The sequence below is a fragment of the Schistocerca nitens genome, chromosome 3, assembly GCF_023898315.1.
Source record: "Schistocerca nitens isolate TAMUIC-IGC-003100 chromosome 3, iqSchNite1.1, whole genome shotgun sequence".
Taxonomy (NCBI): Eukaryota; Metazoa; Arthropoda; class Insecta; order Orthoptera; family Acrididae; genus Schistocerca; species Schistocerca nitens.
The window spans coordinates 521,090,402-521,111,350 of record NC_064616.1 but is presented as its reverse complement, the minus strand read 5'-3'; the positions used below and the strand labels follow the sequence as shown (position 1 = coordinate 521,111,350).

The 20,949-nt window shown below is 40.8% G+C and overlaps 1 protein-coding gene across 1 annotated transcript in view; it reads left to right on the top strand.

Annotated features, from left to right (window-relative positions):
- The first annotated feature begins 616 nt into the window (after positions 1-616).
- The window catches only part of LOC126248440 (regucalcin-like), a 154,645-nt gene continuing 134,312 nt past the window's right edge, over positions 617-20,949 (top strand). The window contains exon 1 of the mRNA XM_049949419.1: positions 617-686. Within this exon, the coding sequence (XP_049805376.1) occupies positions 634-686 (53 nt within the window). The 5' untranslated portion in view covers positions 617-633. The remainder of the gene's footprint in view (positions 687-20,949) is intronic.

The window sequence follows — 20,949 nt, the reverse complement described above, 5'->3', positions numbered from 1 at the left end:
CACATGTCAGTTCTAGTATAATATATTTGTCCAATGAATACCCGTTTATCATCTACATTTCTTCTTGGTGTAGCAATTTTAATGGCCAGTAGTGTGCTTTGATACCTATTTCCAGCAAGCAATCTTCATGAACTGACTCAGCACGAGATTCAGTGATTGCTGAATATTTGTGAAGATGGCATTCGGTGTGTCTGCTTTCACGTCAACTTATTCAAGAGTTGTATTGGTGTCCATAGGATTTACCCTAACACTGACTTTATTGGTCGACATAAGTTACGAATGGAATGAAAGTTTAATCATTTAATACCCGTCACGTGATGGACGTCTCCGCAGTGGTTGACAATTATCAGATTGGTGCTTCACCTGTAACACTTCCCATTTCCGCCAATGTATTTGTGATATACTCGTACTCGGAATAACATGATCGGTAGTGGACTTCACACACTTACTGAGTATGCACGGAATCAGTGCAAGCTGCTGCAATGTTTTGTATAGCAGAGCCCTTCAGACAGCATGATCCGCAGCTGCTGCGGCTGTGGGCTGCGCTGTGCTGGCGCGGCGTGACGGTGGCGCGGAGATCGTATATAAGCAGCGATCCGCCGGCGCCCGCCACTATCGGTCCGCAACCGCGACATGGACAAAGCGCAGCTGGCTCTTCTTATCCTCGCGCTCGTCGCAGTAGCCGGGTGAGTTCTCCGTACAGTCTCTGCAACCCACTACTCTTCTCCGATCCCTTTCCTTTCCACTTGCCGTTACCTCAACCATCGCACAACGATGGACCTACCCAGGCAAAGCATCTCGTCACAGATTTTCTGACAGTTCGTAGTGCCCACGTTTGAGACTGTAAAATCTCTATCTGACTTTAACTTTACACTCCCCATACGTAGGAACTATTATATAAAAGAGAGTAGTCACGTTTGCCAGAGTTTATCTCATCAGCAATAAAGTAATTAGAGGCGGTTCCGTAAACCAGGGGAGGTGTTCCTTACGTAAAAACCTTATACTGGCCTCAACTAAGTTGAATATAACAAGATACTAATAACATGAAATCAATATGCAGACAATTAGATAGTAAACTGACTTTTTATCTTTTGTCTCGTCTCTGTGGCAAGTTAGTCTGTTCTCTTATTGTTATACGTAAAGAAACATTCAGGGGTCGCCATAGTGCATATTCACTACCACCAGATATCCCTGAATGTCTTTAGAGCATCTGAGTTAAAATATTTTTCATTTCGTAAAGTTTCATTTATTAAATTATCTCCGAGATGGCGCAATTCCCACGTTATCTTATCAGAAACAGGCGAATGCTCAACTAGCTGTTAACTGTGATTATTGAACGCCACTATTCAACACAGTGGCATTCTAATTCCCTGCTGCACTGTAGAAACGTCCCGTGAACAGCAACGTCGCTAGGAGAATGAGATAGAAAGCTGAGACTTAAACGTTCAGTCGAGGTGGAAGTCATGGGAGACGGAGCACAAGCTACCTTTGAACAAGGACGGACGAAGGAACCAGTCGCGGACTTCCTAAAAAAGCTATCCCGGAAATCGATGGAACGAGTTTCGGAAACAGTGAGAAACCTAAATCACGACGGATTGAAAGAGTCACTCCAGAATACGGGTCCAGTATGAATTGGGTGGACTGTAACAAGATTATTTGGTAGCTGGACAACCAGTTTAATCTACGGGAGCAATAATCATACGAAACAATGAAATACATTTTACGAGGGCTTTCATCGCAATCTAATACGCTAAGCAAAGCTAACTACTTACGAAATTACTTCTCACTTTCTTTACCTTGTAAAATTAGTCGTCTCCGCTGCACTGATATAGCCTTTTATTATCAAAATTCTAACGAAAGTAAGTTTCATAATTTTTATCAGCTGTTGCCCATGTGCTATTAGTAAGTGATCCCCAGCTTCATAAACTTGTGAGTTACGAATAATTTGCATACGCTGATGTGAGGTATCATTTGTAAATTAGGCGACCTATGAACCTGTAACTTATACTAATGTCATTATAAGTTTAATTATTGAATACGCTAGTTAACTTATTATCACATGTACACTTTATTGATAACGATAGTCTTAAAAGTAAGCCATAGATAAATACTGAAGCACGTGGAATTGTAAAGTAGCTATCGAGAAGAATGCATTATATCACCAGACAACAGATTATCACTCAAGTACTCCGTCTAGTGAGGTTTCATATAGACGTATGTTTTATCAGGTAAAATCTCTAACAGCGAAACATAGTTCCTCTGGCCCAGCTTCCGACAACAACGGCAGATAACTGAGAACCGTAACTCTGAACTAATAAAAACTGGAGAGAAATATAATGCTGATTCGAATAGCGATTTTTATCCAAATATACATTCCTACGATAAACCTTTACAGCCAAAAGCTGTAAGATTGCTTACACAAAAGTTTCACTTATTATACTCCCGATAGTTACCAAATGAAATATATGATTGCCTGTTAAGTAACACGTCCACTCGCATATATTTACCTAGTAGACTGGCTTATTGGCAGAGGGCGACAATCAGGCTATTTAGATTTTTTTATGTATAGTTCATATGAAATGTTACGCCCCAGATCTCTTTAAAATCAACACGAAGTTTAAAAAATCAATTCTGAGTTTGCTATTGACTTTAAATCTATGAAAACAACAAATTAATTTTAATAGCCGAGTGCAGTAAATTAACGAAAACCTTTTTATTCAGACCGAAAGAATGCGCTATTGTTTGTTTTAAACGGAAAAATCTTAGCTGAACCTAAAGCGCCAGATGATATTAACAGCAATTTGTTTGTCTTCATATAGCGTATGTTCGACGCTGAGGCCATTGGCCCCATAATAGTAACGTATATCTTCAAAGAAAGAATTTCCAAAGATTTTTTAACAGGGTTTCGCAAATTCAGCTGGAGTGGTAAATTCTTTTTTCCACACTCAAGCGTGGCATCACAGTCGTTATTAGTCGTTAAATATTTTAGAGATTATCTGTGGCATTGTGTTACGGATAGTCGTCAGGCAGTAGTAAGATTTCCCAAGACGAGGTATTTTTCTGTGTGTTATCGCTTTGAGCAACGAATGTCTCGTAAAGAGATAACGCTTCCGGGTGTATATTAATCGATTCTGTGCGAAAACGCTGATATTGATATGTAGCTTTTGAGTTGCTGATGTAATAAACTGTCACTGTTCGCTGATCGTATAATTTTTTTGAATTATGATTTGTTCAGTGATTCACGTCAGTTATGTTCGGAAAATTAACCCCTTCTCTTCATGTTTCTCAGTGCGTCCCTGGAGAGTAAATATGTGTATCTTGTTCAAGTTCTGAAATAAAGAAAACCAGTGAATATAGTATTGATATGAGTGGAATTTTTGACACACAGTTTGAGATCGGATAACTTTTAAATTTTCCCGATGTAAAATGTGAACTATGCACGAAGACTCATCTAGTGCATCCAGGTCTTTTAAGTTTCTAATTGACGCCTACTATAATTACACCTTACGCCAACAACTCTTGGATTAGAACTTTTAATCTAATGCGGCAGTAATATCGATAGAACTCATGTAAAATCAATCTATATTACTCGATAATCCTGATGAAGTGAATATAGCAGTTACTTGACCAGTTAGGTAGGTGATAGGAAAACTGCAGCGGGATAAATGAACGTTTTATACGATCTCGCCTTTAATGATGCATTTACCAACACTGTTGTTGGATATGGAATGTAATTGGGTTTGATATAGTTGGTTTATGTGTCGATTATCCCAGAGAGTTGGCAGACCAGTTTTTCAATAGTGACGTTAGTAGGCGTCAGTACTGATGTGTTCTTGTGGCGTTTGCATACATGCATCGTGATTTGAAAACACGAGCAAAAAGTCAAAATTTTTGACACAGAGGCGAACATATTTTCAAATTCCATATGGTGCGTTACTTGCTTCTACTTTCCTAAGCGTGATTCGGCAACGGTAGTATTGCAGTATGATCGAACCCTAAAAAGGTGTTACTTAAATGTTCTCTTATCTAGAAAGGTCTGTATCATACATAAAATTTAGTTTCATTGTTCGAAAATGAATAATGTATTCTTAAAAAAAAAAAAAAAAAAAACAGAAGTAAAGCCGAAAGGTGTCCAAGCAGGAGATACGATAGGTTGCACCGTGATAGATAGTAGATGCACTTATGCTGCTTATGAGACATAAAATGCAGAAATGCGAGAGTTGCACTAGTAGTGTAACTATGTCGTTTATGCAGACAAACATTATGAAGTCACTGTACAAGTATGTATTTGTTGAACATATGTCGCTACGTGATCTCACAATTGAAGGTTGATTCTATCTGAAAGTACGTTCGGGTACTGTCACATCGGAGGTCAAAAAATAGAGAATGTTCGGGTAGAAACAATACGCGTGAAAAGTGAGTTGCTATTCGTAAATAGGTAAATCTGTCATCAGCCAGAAAGTTAATTTTATACAACAGTGCTTTACTTGTCACGTATTATATGGGATGTTGTGTGCCTTCACCTTCCTGCAATTTGATAATCGGCACACCTATTTAGTTCTGGTGGATGTTACAATGCATCTTCTAACCTGAACCATACTGCAATATGATTTTTACGTTAACTGAAAGATTTTCTAGGGATGAAAATCATGTTAGATGTTTAAAGAAATCCTCAGACCATTCCAAAATCGAACCGGGAACTTGTAGATTCACACTTAGCGTGTAAGTAGGATGTTATTCTTCCTGTTCTCAAACATCTATAAATAATTACGTAATAAACTTGTTCTCACAGAAACATATGAAGAGAAAAACATAGTGAAACCCTTCTCTGGTACAATAGTTTACGGGAGAGGCTCCTGAATCTCAGTGAACAAAGAAAAAGAGCAATGCCAGTATTTTAATGTGTATCGTACAATCATACGTTAGGTTTTGTCGATTATCATCTCTGCACAAGTATCGCTATTAAGCTGGGAGGTGTGAGGTCGATCATCTTGGTTTCTTATTTATTGGAGTCCCTTTTATTTATTTATATTGTTGGGATTAAATGTTAGTTCAGTGGAGCGGACATTTAATGTAACTAAAATGTTTTGATCGAATGAAGTTGTCTTATAAAGATAAAGACCCTAATGTGGCGTTCGCGATTGTCGGCTCGTATTGGAGTTGTGATCTTCTCATTACGAGTTGATTGTTTTCGACATTCACCACATCGCAACGTAATACATTTGCAGAATACCGTAACTGACAACTAGAATATACCGTAGTTATTGACTATAATGATCACAAAAAATATTTCTTTCTAAATATGTCCCACGTACCGCCACCACTGTGCGGGATACTATCAAATAATGGTCAAATATGTTGGCGTGCAAATGAGTATAGAATTACTGTACCTCAGGTTCCTTAGCTCCGGGTCTGTCATCAGAGAAACGTAGCCTCGGAAACGTTTTAACAAGACAACTCCTACATCGCTTCAGACAGAAAATGTAGTTCTCCAAACGTATTTTGAGTGAATGAGTGACCTAATTACTCATTTTTGTTAGTAATTAATTTTGAGCTAAGCTCTTATCACTGATGCCATCATTTGGTTGCTTAGGATTGCGAAACAAATGGTAATGACTGGATATTATGCAAAATCATTTACAAAAAAATGGCTCTGAGTACTATGGGACTTAACATCTGAGGTCATCAGTCCCCTAGAGCTTAGAACTACTTAAACCTAACTAACCTACGGACATCACAAACATCCATGCTCGAGGCAGGATTCTAACCTGCGACCGTAGCGCTCACGCGGTTCCAGACTGAAGCGCCTAGAACCGCTCGGCCACACCGGCCGGAAAAATCATTTACATTTTTGGCGGTACAGATTACATAGAATAGTCATCCAGCCTATTGCTTATTCCTTGTTAGGAACGATACTGGTTTTAAAAAAAAGTAATTAAAAATATTCAGTCTCAAGATCAGCACACGCTGTTTCTGGAAGATAATTCGTCCTTGAAACCAGATCTAACTTCGGAATTTCTGTATCGGCCTCAAGTTCCACGTGATACTAAGTTTTTGTAAATGCTCACGTCAGTCTATGTATTATAGCATTTTATGTGTCTGGCAGAAGGAGAACAAAAAGATCTATGTCGCTATACAAATTAATCAAAGAAATGAGCAACATGAGAGTAAAGTAAAGTGAATCAACATACTTAATAATATATTCTTTGTGATTTCCTGTGATACTTTGCCTCAGGAACGTCTTTTAGTAAAGCCCAGCAGTATTTGGACAACATTGCAGTAAATCAGTATATTGCACAATTTTCTTTGTTTTAGAGGTGATTCTAGGTAATTCTGGTACACGGTAATAACAGTCGCTTGAGTGACCCGTTGGTTCCCACCAAATCATGGTGACACCAACGGACATGTGATGTGATCTTTTTAACCAGCCTGTCAGGAGTGTGACACATGGCACACAGCACATCTGGAACCCAATTTTTTCCCTTGGTTGCAAACTTTGCACCCAAAATAAAGATCATAGGAAATTTTTACAAGAGGAAGTTCAGACAAAACACAGGCTTTCATCATCATACAGCAACTCACTTCACAACGTCAGAGCTCACTCGCTACTGAGATTGATGCAAACAAACACAATGCGATGCGATTTAACGTGAACAAGACTCATCAGCGTCCTTCGTATCCTGGCGGTGAATGTCGGAACTGAGAATCATGTATAGATTTTCTTGTATATATTTAGACTGTTTAACAAAAATTACATCCACAAAAATATATAAAAGTAAATAAATTAACGAATATCAAATAACCAATACGCAACATTTTCAAGTTATTTTATATGGGGTACAGTATCACGAAAACTGAGCACGATATGCGGAAACGGATTTCATTTTCGAATTCAGTAACGACTACTTAGCTGAGGACACCCTTCAAATTCTTTGTGACAAAAATGCTGTTTACTAGCGTTAGTGGCCCGCAGTAGTGGAGTACAAAATGTCTGCTAATCGATGAGCCACTTATGTATGGAGATTTTATATAATGTAATCCGCTGCTCCTACTTGACATAGCTCTGCAGTTGACATCAGGAGGGTTAGTGAACGCTGCCGTCAACATCCAGTACCGGGAATCGAGCGTGGATTTTCCTGGCTGCAGTCGGACATATAGCCGACTCTGCAAAACATACGGACTGTTTTTACGCAAAAAATTATAAATTACAATTTAATCATTTCATAATTTACAGCAGCACATCTCCGGCCTGCTGTAGACGTCTCCAGATGTCCATTGAGGAGCTTGAGTATAATATATAATTCCTGAAAACACTCGCCAAGCTTTTACACTTTCCGCTTTGCAGTCAGATCCGCAAATAAAACGACTTTTAAAAAGCAACACTTTCGGTTATTCATTTCTCAGAAACTACCTTCATTTTTAAACCTATATATCGCTTTCCATTTAATTCATTAAATGGTGAACACAATAATGTAAAGAACTCTAAAAAGCTTTTAAAAATATTATTTATATGCCGCGCTTTATTGCTGGTTATAAATATACGCCGTTCTTCTTCATGTTGACAAAGTCTCTTTCGAAACTGTTTTACAGCCCTTTAATTTCCGGTAAAGCCTAAATTTCTTTGTTACGTTCGTATCCCTTCGAGAACGACGCTATAGGAGTGCAGCTGACAGTTTCACTGTTGAGCGAAATTTTCCTGTGGGTCGTATCGACAGCGAGACAGTTACAGAATAGGGTAATTTTCACAAGGAAAGGGAAAGAAATCGTGAAGATCATGCTGGTGAATATATATCTGCATATGCAAAAAGTACAAACTGAACCATAAATTAGGACTATCTAACCTGGGAATACAACCAGATTCTACTAGGTACAATCCGAACGTGGTACGTCGCTTCTCTCAAAAATAAATTATTATGTCTAATTAATAAAATTAAGGACTCGAGGAACGAAAGATGTTACTCAGTATTTGAAACCGTTCAGCGTACAAGTAGTGTCGGACTTCAACATTTATCAACCAGATTCAAATTATATATGAAAACATTATCTGTTTGTGGTCTACAGCTTCAATGGTAGTTTTGTGTTGTCCCCTGCATTCTGTTTTTCATTATGTAGGCGTCAGCCTGATGAGGAATTTTATCTACTCTGTGGACCACGATGATGATTTAATAGTTCACAGTAAAAATTAAATGAAAGTGCTGAGAGGCTATATGGCTACGTTCTGCGAACGGAATAACAAATCTGCGCCGGCCGATGTGGCCGAGCGGTTCTAGGCGCCGCAGTCTGGAACCGCGTGACCGCTACGGTAGCAGGTTCGAATCCTGCCTCGTGCATGGATGTGTGTGACGTCCTTAGATTAGTTAGCTTTAAGTAGTTCTAAGTGCTAGGGGACTGATGACTTCAGATATTAAGTCCCATAGTGCTCAGAGCCATTTGAACCATTTGAACAAATCTGCGTGTCCTGCTTCGCTACAGCGAAATTGGAAGTTTTATCTGCGATCTACAGTCGTCGTCAAACTACATTACGAAATGTGGAGCCCTAGGTTTTCCTCAATGTGTTAAGCCAGTCGCATCAAATGATGAGGTGTAATCGTATGCAGTTGCTAAGGCATTTAAACTGTATGACAAGCTCAGCTCGCAAATACGCATTTCATTATGTGAATACATGCAGTTCAATTTTTAGCTAGTAGATGACTCTTAAGTTATTCTAAATCGTGTATCACAAGATATGTGGAATGAAAAAGATCTGCTACACCGACGTCAGGACCAACGCTAAATATGGGAAGACGACAGTTAAAACCCTGTCCGGCCATCCAGATTTAAGTTTTCCGTGATTTTCCTATATCGCCTGAGGGGGTTAGGACGTCAAACGGGCCGACTTGGAGCAGGAGAGACACCACAGGACATTTTAATTTACAGTGTCTATACTTTTACAAATAAATTCATAAAACTTTGTCAGCATGACCAGGAAGGATTCAGGATTCACACTCATAGCAGTGGAAGTTCAAAAACATAACAAAATAATTTTTACATGAGAAATTTCATCATTTTTTCACTTACTATTGGCTGTATTTGTTGCTATATGTATATTTTTCTTTATAAGTAAGAGAGCTTCTTTGATGAATTTTGCACAGCATACAAACCATACTTACAGGTCTATGAAACCCTGGAATTTATTTAATTTATGTAAAAATGAATGAGCTGTTACATTTTAAATTTGCTGTTTAGAAAAAAACTCAAATTTTATAGTTAACCATCTCAATTTTACCACAGTTCTTAATAGATTTGGAAAATTCTTGCCGAGCTGAGTGGCTCCATGTCACTGACTACGCGGCCCCTCCCGCCGGAGGTTCCAGTCCTCCATTGGGCTTTGGTGTGTGTGTTGTTCTTAGCATAAGTTAGTTTAAGTAGTGTGTAAGTCTAGGGACCGATGACCTCAGCAATTTGGTCCCTTAGAAATTCACACAAATTTGAACATTTGAAAATTCTAGAGTTTCATACACCTGTAGTCCGCCCCTGGTAGCTGAGTGGTCAGCGCAACGGAATGTCATACCTAACGGCCCGGTTTCAATTCCCGGCTTGGGCGGAGATTTTCTCCGCTAAGGAACTGGGTGTTGTGTTGTCTTTATCATCATCATTTCATCCCCATCGACACGCAAATCATCGAAGTGGCGTCAACTCGAAAGACGTGTAGTAGAAGAACGGTCTACCCGACGGGAGGCCCTAGCCACACGGCATTTCCATTTCAATACATCGGTAAGTATGCTTTGTATGCTGTGCAAAATTCATCGATGAATCTCTCTTACTTATGAAGAAAAGTTTACGTATAGCAACAAATGCAGCCAATAGTATATGAAAAAATGATGAAATTTCACGTGTAAAAAAAAATTATTTTGTTATGTTTTTGAACTTCCACTGCTATGAGTGTGAATCCTGAATCCTTTCTAGTCATGCTGACAAAGTTTTATGAATTTATTTTTAAAAGTATAGACAGTGGAAATTAAAATGTTCTGTTGTGTCTCTCCTGATCCAAGTCGGCATGTTTGACGTCCTACCCTCCTTAAGACCAATGACGGGGTAGTTCACGACGGATTTCCTTTCACATCCTTCTGTAATTTGAGCATGTGCTCCGTCTCTAATGACGTCGTTGTCGACAAGACGTTAAATTCTAGTCTTCCTTCTTTTTTCTGAGAGTACCGTCCCTATTAGACATCAGGCAAAAACATATGCTTATTTCACGATGCACATACCCCGGACTGGGAAGGGAAAAAGATCACGAATGTTGTGCTCTGTGTTGATAAAGAGGAAAAAGAAGTAAAAGTACATAACAGTGCAAAACGTGAGGTTTTTCTCCACAGTTAGAAGACTGGTTTGTGGTCTGTCATACCCAAAAATTATACTAACTGCTATGTAAAACAAACATATTAGCAGATAAGTATTGAATCTGATTTCACAACAACCAGTAGAGTATTTAAATACGATGTCACTGGGTTAAATCAGTTCGGTTGTAGAACTATTCCAGAATCATAAAGAAAGTTTGTCTACCCTGGCGCGCACGGTTGCTGAGATACAAAACCAATAGTTCGTAAACAAGTCTTAAGTGTTGAGGGGCTGTTGAAATGGACAGCAGTTTCAGAGTCCCATTTCCCGTCATAACCAATGTTATCAGTGACGGAGTCAGTTAACTGGGCTGTGATATCCGCTCGATCCACGTGCGGGGCCACCACAGCATAGCCTCGCTCGTTGCATCAGAAAATTTCAGTAAACGACTGAGACCTTCGAACGACATTCTATCGTAGTCAAACTATGAAATAGTAATTCTACAGTTCGGTAAAAATTTTCAAACTGGCCATAACTTAAGATTACTCGTGAAAGATGAAATAGCTCCTCCAAAGAGATAATGGCTGTCACCATTCACATACGTTTCGAAACGGACCCGAGCTCTACGTTTACCGACTGTATTGTCGTCTCGATTATGGTGCTAAAGAAAACAAGAGGTGTTAAATTAATCAGCTCGTTCGTCATCATCATTTGTGGGTTTACTTTGCCGAAGGTAGAGAAAGAGTGAGACAAAAAAGGAAAGCAAGAGTGGTATTTAAGATATTATTGACAGCAAGTTCATCAGAAGCGTAGCACTAGCTCAGTTGGAATATTTTAGGGAAGAAAATTTGTCATTGGGAAACGAAGATAACCTAAAACATAAAGCTAAGACAGGAAATTAAATTCACGATTACTGAGCAATTTATTGCGTGCATCACAAAACGAAGAATAATTGAGAACATGTGTAAATTTGTTTTAGAAGATGCATAATAAGTACAACAGAATTTTACTAAAAAATTCATTTCGGTTTTCATAGCAGTTGATATGACTGTTCATGGGACCGAGCCACGTGCTGCTGTTGTTAAGATCGTGGGATCCTACTCTTGAGATGCTGGGATCAAATCCCAGTTGTACTAACTATGTAGTTTCCGTCAGTAGCTTAACGTGAATGCGTGGATCGTTCCTTCTGTCTATTTTTATTTTTGCATCTGTACGCAACAAACCATCGTACGGAATGCGGCAGAAGGCACACCGGGTATCATTCTGAGACTTCCAGTTCAGTTTTCGGGAAGGACGACTAACGAAGCGTACTACCGTAAGACAAAATTTTATGAATTTAACGTAATGATCAACAAGCTGAATATTTCCCTGTGAGAGTTTTAACAGTAAACATGTGTGAGCGTTTGTCCTTTAGCTACCTCCGGTAGTTATTGTCGAACATGTCTGCAACAGTCTTGCTCCAGCCGCATAATCCTACCACGAATCGTGCAGCTCTCCTTTGAATGTCTTTTCTGTTCATCCATTTTTGTAACAGCCTCGGAGTGACGAACATTACTCAAAACCCAGTCATATGAGATTATTTTCAGGGACTACCTTACCGGATGAGTTACGTTCACTTAGAATTCTTTCACTGAAACGGTTTGGCATCTGCCGTCCCACAGCCTGATTTAACAACAAGTTTCACTAGATGGAATATTTTGTAGTTTTAACTGATTCTGATTATCGAGAGATGGTGATGTAATAAAACAACCTCATTACAGTTCCCTATTTATGCACGATTGTTATGTGGAGACTCTGCTGCCAGCTCATACGCCAGGAGTTCATCATCAGCTGGTCTTCCTACGTTTCACAGCAATTCTTCTATACTGTGGTATCACTCTTCCCTGTGGTTCATACACCACTACCTTCGCTTTTATGTCTGTTCATTGATAGCTATATACCAAGATCTGTTAGATAACTGAAACACAAAGCCGGCCGGAGTGGCCGAGCGGTTCTAGGCGCTTCAGTTTGGAACCGCGCTACCGCTACGGTCGCAGGTTCGAATCCTGCCTCGGGCATGGATGTGTGTGATGTCCTTAGGTTAGTTAGGTTTAAGTAGTTCTAAGTTCTAGGGGACTGATGACCTCAGATGTTAAGTCCCATAGTGCTCAGAGCCATTTGAACCATTTTTGAAACACAAACCTAATGTGATGCTCAGTAAGCACATGTTTACAAAATGGTTCAAATGGCTCTGAGCACTATGGGACTTAACTTCTGAGGTCATGACTCCCCTAGAACTTAGAACTACTTAAACCTAAATAACCTAAGGACATCACACACATCCATGCCCGACGCAGGATTCGAACCTGCGACCGTAGCGGTCGCGCGGTTCCAGATTTAGCGCCTAGAACCGCTCGGCCACCCCGGCCGGCCCACATGTTTACAAGGTGGCAGACTGAACTGTTCGAATGATTTCAGGAATTCAAGAAACATAGCATGAACTTGAGCCCTACTGTTTACTGACTTGGATTTTGTGCAAAGTAAGACAGTGAGAGACTGTCGGATGTCTTTGCCTAATTGAGATAATGGAACGTGTTTAATAAGCTGTTTGTTGACTGGAAGTTAACTCTAATCTTTCTCCCATACGCGACCACAGTAAGCGCACATGTTCGATATCTTGTTACATGTTCGTGTGGTTTTAGCTGAAGTATCTATGTCGTGTGCATTACGTAGAAGCCCCTTTCCGTCTACTGGAATAATTGTCGTCACTGCAGTGAGTTCCAGGAGAACTGAAGACTATGCAAACAGATACGTGGAACCACAGACCTTATTGTTCGTTGTGCATTACAAAATCTGTGTCTTCAGAATTCATTCAGTGTGCGGCAGTAGTTACGTTCTTTACGTGATCGCTATGATGATCATATAGCAGAGAAATTCCTACCTGGAACACTGGGGTCCGCAGCTCGTGGTCGTGCGGTAGCGTTCTCGCTTCCCACGCCCGGGTTCCCGGGTTCGATTCCTGGCGGGGTCGGGGATTTTCTCTGCCTCGTGATGACTGGGTGTTGTGTGCTGTCCTTAGGTTAGTTGGGTTTAAGTAGTTCTAAGTTCTAGGGGACTGATGACCATAGATGTTAAGTCCCATAGTGCTCAGAGCCATTTTGAACACTGGGAACATCGCTGTGGTTACACATACTCTCTACACTTATCCAGTGACAGTGTTTTGATAGTTTGTTACAAGATCCAACTAGAGGTCAGTGATAAAATGGAACTAGGCATTGCCATGGTTAACATGCGAGGCACGGAGTAATATTGGCAACGAAATCGACCACTCCATTTGCAAAGGAACTATCCTGCCTATAGCCTTAAGCGATTTAAAAGACCATGTAATATCACAGTCTGGATGGCGGAACAGGATTTGAACTCCTGTCTTTCGTAATTCGAGCCCAGTGTTTTAACCACTGCGCCACCGTGGTCGGTAGCGGCGTTAAAACTACGTCCGGCTATTCCCAATAGATTTTTCGTGGTTTCTCTAAATAGAGGATACATTCTAAACCCCACATGTCACTAATTCTGCGTTCATTCTCTGTATTACATGATCAGCATCTAACAGGATGTCATTTATACACGGACCAAGGTAAGTGTGCATACCCGGCCGTTAGGGCAGCACGGCGCTGCGAAGCAAAAATGAAAGTAATGGAGAACTCACACTAAATTAACTAAAAGTACAACCTTTTACTGTGCTTGTTTTTATTATTTGTGGACATATGAAACCAATGAATAAGAAACCAAGACATTGTAGACATTTTAAACTTCTAGTAGTTGTAAATTTCAGTTTATAAACAACAGCCACACTTAACCACAGTGCGACGAAATGGTGAAGCCATCTGTTTACCATATACTTACCTTACAGAGGTAGACAATCGACAGCATCAACTACGAAAGATCAAGAACGGATATGTGAGGTAGACCAGGATGACGCCGGCCGTTGTAGCCGAGCGGTTCTAGGCGCTTCAGTCTGGAACCACGCTGCTGCTGCGGTCGCAGGTTCGCATCCTACCTCGGGCATGGATGTGTGTGATGTCCTTAGGTTAGTTAGGTTTAAGTAGTTCTAAGTCTAGGGGACTGATGACCTCTGATGTTAAGTCCCATAGTGTTTAGTGCCATTTTTTTGAACCTTTTTTTCCCGCTTCGAACACGAATATGCTGTCAGGTGTAGGTACTCTCCCTCCTCCAAATGTTCTAATGTAGGACTAAAGCGTCTCATAATATACAAGTAGTAAATTGAATTACTTGTGTCAGCGATTTGTTATTCAAAACTGACACAATAAAATGGTTCAAATGGCTCTGAGCACTATGGGACTTAACATCTGTGGTCATCAGTCCCCTAGAACTTAGAACTACTTAAACCTAACTAACCTAAGGACATCACACACATCCATGCCCGAGGCAGGATTCGAACCTGCGACCGTAGCAGTCGCGCGGTTCCGGACTGAGCGCCTAGAACCGCTAGACCACCGCGGCCGGCTGACACAATAAATATTGTATTAAAATATATCCCAAATAGCTTTATTTCTTGACAGACGTTACCGGTTACGTCTTGACTTAGCTATTATCAGACGTAATGTCTGATTAAAACGCAATGTGTAGTTCAAGTTACAAGAGTAATGAGTGACATTTATGTAAGATATAAAGCTATTTGGAATGTATTTTAACAAAATATTTTGTTATTAACAAACGCTATATATTCCTCTAGGCCCATTGTCTAACATTAATGTTATTATTGCCTTCAAGCTTAAATTACAGGACTAATGAAGGGGACAGTAAAAAAATTTCAGCATTATTGGATCAGCTGCTTACCGTTTCAGTCGTCATTAAAAGTGCCTGGGGGATATAAAAATCACGAAAAAAGCAAAAAATCAATAATCTCTGAAGTATTGAAAGTAGTACGAAATAGTTTTCATATAAATGAGTAGAAACACACAATGGAGCTAATTTTTACACAATTGTTATTTCTTTATCCACTGGTTAGGCTTCAGTTTAATCTGTTGCTTATACAGCATTGTACTATAGTTTGTAGTTGCGTGCACTTACACAATCAACAAGAGTTACGTTTCGCTTGATTACCGAAATAACATTTTACAGCTAGTACTCACTGTTTTCCGTTTGTATCAGATAGGAAACAAGTTTAACGAAGGAAACCATTCCAGAGCCTCTATTGTGAAAGCTGTTGGTGAAAAACGTGGCTATTCTGGCACTGTAGAGCTACCATAATTTAAAAAAATGTGTTTTCTTCCATTTTTCTCAGAAACTACGGGGCACTAGTACCTACACTTTTCAAATTATTTATTTTCAACTTTCGTAGAAGTTTCTCATCTCGTAGTACCCTGTGACTTTTGACAACCTCAGGTTCGTGACAGGTCCAGAATAAGATCGAAAGATTCACTACCATTGCTTTGCGTTTATTTTAATGTGACTTGCGATCATATTTCATTAGCTTATAACAGGAAATTAGAATTTTTTGTGTCTGTTATCCTGGAGAAAGCTTATAACTGTGTATGGCTCTCCGGTCTTCTCCTTATACTCCAAACATGAGTGCATCAAACTATGTCTGTCTTACTGCATCCTTGCTAATTTATCACCTATCTTTTAAAACTTTACCATTACCAATTTCCTGTCTTTTGTCCCACTGCAGGTACACCCCAAGGTTTTGTTCCCTCTCCTTTACATTCTCTACAGTATCCACCATTGATATGCCTAAACCATCTCTTTCTGTTAACCTCGTACTGTACTACGAAGACTAATTCTCTACAGCGCGCTACAGAAGACCCTAAGACTACTTCATTTCTGTCTTAACCACCTGCCTCCTGAAGAAGCCGATGGCTCCTCATGGAAGATGCTTCCAGTATCCAAGCAATAACTTTAGGACGAACCAGTACCAGTATCCACCATCATGATTTCTAACTAAACATTTATTATCGTCATATCCAGTTAACTAACACACAGAATACATCGGCTTATCTAACCGAACATGAAGATCATCTCCATTCTCCACCTTTCACACCTACAAAGCACTGATATCCGATTACCCAGTATACAACAGTCCCTCCGACTCATGTAATTCATCCCTGTCCTCATTCACAGTTAACATCACTGTATAGCCCACACGTTCAGCAAATTTGACTCCAACAACGACCGCATCCTCCTCCTTCCCACTCTCCCCTCCCCCCGCCCCCCCTCCCTCGCCGGCCAGGGTGGCCCAGCGGTTCTAGGCGCTTCAGTCCGGAACCGAGCAGCTGCTACGGTCGCAGGTTCGAATCCTGCCTCGGGCATGGATGTGTGTGATGTCCTTAGGTTAGTTAGGTTTAATTAGTTCTAAGTTCTAGGGGACTGATGACCTCAGATGTTAAGTCCCATAGTGCTCAGAGCCATTTGAACCATTTGAACCCGCCCCCCACCCCCAATAGTTACCAATTCTGGCGCCCCAATCTAATATCATTTACTCTGTACCAACCCACACTTTATATCCTCTGCCAAGGCAATTTAGTCAATAGCTCCTCCTCCTTCCCCCAGACAGCGTAATCAGCCCTGACATTTACTGTAGCCATCAGATCTTACTCATTCTGCACCATGCTTTTCTTCATCAGGGTCCCCTCATCTCCCATCCCATCTTCTTCTTTCCTCTCCATATCCGTGACTTGTCAACCGTTCTAGTCATTCCAATTGCAAATATTTGGAAGGATGGCGCAAATCCCCCTTCAGTCATCCATATTTAGATTTACCGTGTGTTGTGTAAATCGCTTAAGATAATTGACATGGTTAACTTCTTTCTCACTTCACCAGTTTGAGCTTGTGCTCCAGATTTAATTCCCTCGTCATCAACAGAAAACTGTAATCTTCTTATTCTTCCAATCACACGTTTCCCGCTACCAACTCTCACACATCACACATCCTCATATACCAGAGGAATAATTCCATTCCACCCAACTCCATACAAATGCACTTAAACCACCTATTCTCTATTCGTTCTGCCATGTAAGTCATACTACTCAGTGCAGTGCAGTGTAGTGGTTCGTTTATATTATAAAATCTGTCATCAATATTCGTGGTTTGGAAAACAATTTTGTAATATCTTCAGTGTATAAACTGCATTTGAATAATTTAGAAAGACATAATTTTCTATCATTTTGATATTTAAAATTATGATTTTAAATTTGATAAAATCTGTAGGATGAAGAACTGCCACTAAACCGTAGCTGTGATACCTGTGGGCAAGGGAATGAAATAATAACAGAGTAAACATAAAAAAATCATCTTTCATTCAGCCAGCCTTAAACAGCTGAAGTTCAATGATTTCTCCGAATAACATTCTACTGTGTTTGTTGGACAGAGTCCATTATGTTCAATTCCAATATGCTCTACGAATTAAATTTTGATGCATTTTAAGTATACGAGTACACACAGAATAACAGCATAAAAGTTGCCAAACGGGGAGACAATAGTCGAACCCGCGACCACCGCATTACGAGAGAGTGATCTAATCCCGACATCTCGGAGCCCACAAATTTCCAGTAAGGTTCCGTAGTATCTACTGTTTAGACATGGTACCCACTGGTGCAACGTCAATTTCGACAACATTAGATTTCGACAACTTTCGAACCTGTCGTTCTCTTCGTGAGCCAGTGCTAGTGAACCCTCAGTGTCTATACTATTGAGCTGCAACAGTAATTTATGACAATTGAGCTACTAGAAACATTTCCGAAGGTAAGCTGAGGCGATCTTTCATGAACCCAAGGGCTGTGTTTTCGCTCTGTCTAGGGAATGAAGGAAAGAAAGCTCTGTAGTAGCCACATGTGTAAATTTTGAAGTGAACGTCTACCATAAGTGATATTTCTTGTTTTTTTTCTGGTGGTTGCCATTTGCAATACCGACGCTTTTGCCGTTGTTGCCCACAGCCGTCGTTGAAATGAAAGGAGAGAGAGAGAGAGAGAGAGAGAGAGAGAGAGAGAGAGAGAGAAAGAGTGAGAGAGAGAACACCCTGCACAAAATAAGATAAGACGAAGAAGAATAATTATGAACTTGCAAGTCGTTGTGTTGACCACAATGCTGCAGTGAGGAAGTTGTTTCCTGTTGCGGGGATTCACACGGCAGCGGCAATGTCTCAATCACACTCACTGGCTTCCACATAGCGTCGCGGAGTAGCAGGTCCAAACTGGCTGGCAAGGCTTTAACTTTTAATAATGACGTTACCGTGACTTCTACAGCTGTAATACTTAAGTATATGTTTTGTTTGTAGTAGCTGATGATGATATCATCGGAGGCCCTAATTTGTCACACCCGGTTGGCTAAGTACGTGTTACGTGCGTGATATACACGGGTTGAGAATACAAAATTGAATGGTAAGTAACCTGTCCTGCCGTCAAGTACCCATTCTCTTCTAGCAACCAAATAAGAATATATACGAATAAATACACTGATAAGCCAAAACAGCCGGCCGGGATGGCCGAGCGGTTACAGGCGCTTCAGTCTGGAACCGCGCGACCGCTACGGTCGCAGGTTCGAATCGTGCCTTGGGCATGGATGTATGTGATGTCCTTAGGTTAGTTAGGTTTAAGTAGTTCTAAGTTCTAGGGGACTGATGACCTCAGATGTCAAGTCCCATAGTGCTTAGAGCCATTTTGAAGCCAAAACATTATTAACACTGCGCTCCGCGAGGTTGTATGCTGCCTGATGGCACTGAGGGCACGTGACGCGGTAAGAGAAGTATATGAGCGGAGCAGAGACGAATGGGGAATCATTCGAGCGTTGATAAGTCGCGCAAATGTGAAAATCCGCCAACTTAAGTGACTCTGACAAAAGCCAGATTGTTGTGGCTCAGTAACGGTGGGCGAGCATCTCGAAAACGGGGAAGTTGCTCGGCTGTTCGCGTGCTACTGTCTTCAACGTCCATGGAAAGTGATTGAAGAATGATGAAACCACGAGTAGGCGATAAGAAATTGGACGTCCATACCTCATAACAAAACATAGGGATTAAAGGCCTGCTCGCTCTCTAAAGCAGGATAGGCGGTGATCTGTGGCAGATCGTACGACAGAGTACAGTGCTGGCGCAGGTACAAGTGTTTTGGAGTACACCGTTCAGTGCACAGTATTAAACATGGTATTCCACAGCAGAGGACCGCTACGTGAGTAGTAAGGTGAGGGGGGGCATGAGTGCAATTTTGATATAAAATTAATATGCAAATTAATTAAATTGATCAATTAATTTCCCCCCCCCCCCCATCATCACCACCCCCACCCCCATCCCTGTGTGACGTCATGTGTTTTTCTCAGCCTACACGTGTGTCTTCGCACCCTCCCCCCTTCACGTCACTGTCCCCTCCCTCACCCCACCTCCTATCCTATTGGCAGGAATTTCGAATTTTGGTGGGAGTTTAAAAAATGATGGGAATTTCGAATTTTGGCGGGAATTTCATTGTCCCAGAGCTGTGATGACTTCCCACCCCACCCACCACCCGGGAATTAGCGGAATGTTAAAATTGGCGGTGCCCTTTCCAAGACTTGAACCCAGACAAGTGCACCCATCAACATATGAAAACAGACCAGATGCAGAAGAGTAGGTTAGGTTAGTATACGTTTTTTATTTTGGTTGGGAAACTGAAGTAAAGATCGGTCCTAATTACGTAATCAGTCATACAGATCGGTTCTAATTACACAACAATATGCACAGCGCTACACAAGGACTGCCTAACATCGTAATACAGCTCAAAAATGGACGACGCCATACAACAGATGTTGTCCTGCTGGGAACAATTTCACAATACCACTCGAAACTAGTGGCAGATGCACTCAAACTCTACCCTTCACCTACGAGCTGGCAGGAAAAAGGCTGGGGTGTAAAGTACTATATTTATTTATTTGGGTGAAAATATATTCAACTGACAAGATGCTGGTGTTGGACAGAGAGGAGTTGTGGTCCAATGCTCGATGTTAACACGCAGTATTTGGTTTTTGTTCGATGTATCGAAAGAGAGAGACGTGGTAAAATCTTACAGCGGATTCTATTACAAGGAGTGATATAACTGGTTAAAGTTTGGATGCAGATAGTTCTCTCAAAACTATACCGATTTTGCTCATAAAATTAATGAAATCGGAGTATCTATTCTCGTGGAATCATGACTGCTTTTATTATGATCGTCACGGTTGCGTGTTTAAAAAACAGGTGTTGCAGCAAGTCCTGTGTTATTTTATACTTCATATTGTCCGCAGCTCGTGGTCTCGCTTCCCGAGCACGGGGTCCCGGGTTCGATTCCCGGCGGGGTCAGGGATTTTTCCTGCCTTGTGATGACTGGGTGTTGTTATGTCGTCTTCATCATCATTCATCCCCATTACGGTCGGAGGAAGGCAATGGCAAACCACCTCCACTAGGACCTTGCCTAGTAAGGCGGCGCGGGTCTCCCGCGTCGCTCCCCTACGCTCTGTAAAGAAGTAAGGGACTCATCATCATCATCATCAACCTCTAATTATAAAGTAGACGCCACTTGAATTGTGGAAACTAGAAATGATACTGCCACCCTCTCTTGTGATCGATAATCTGTTGGATATGGTCTTCCTCCAGTACAGTCGGCAAAACTTTACGCAGATCTGTGCAAGTAACTT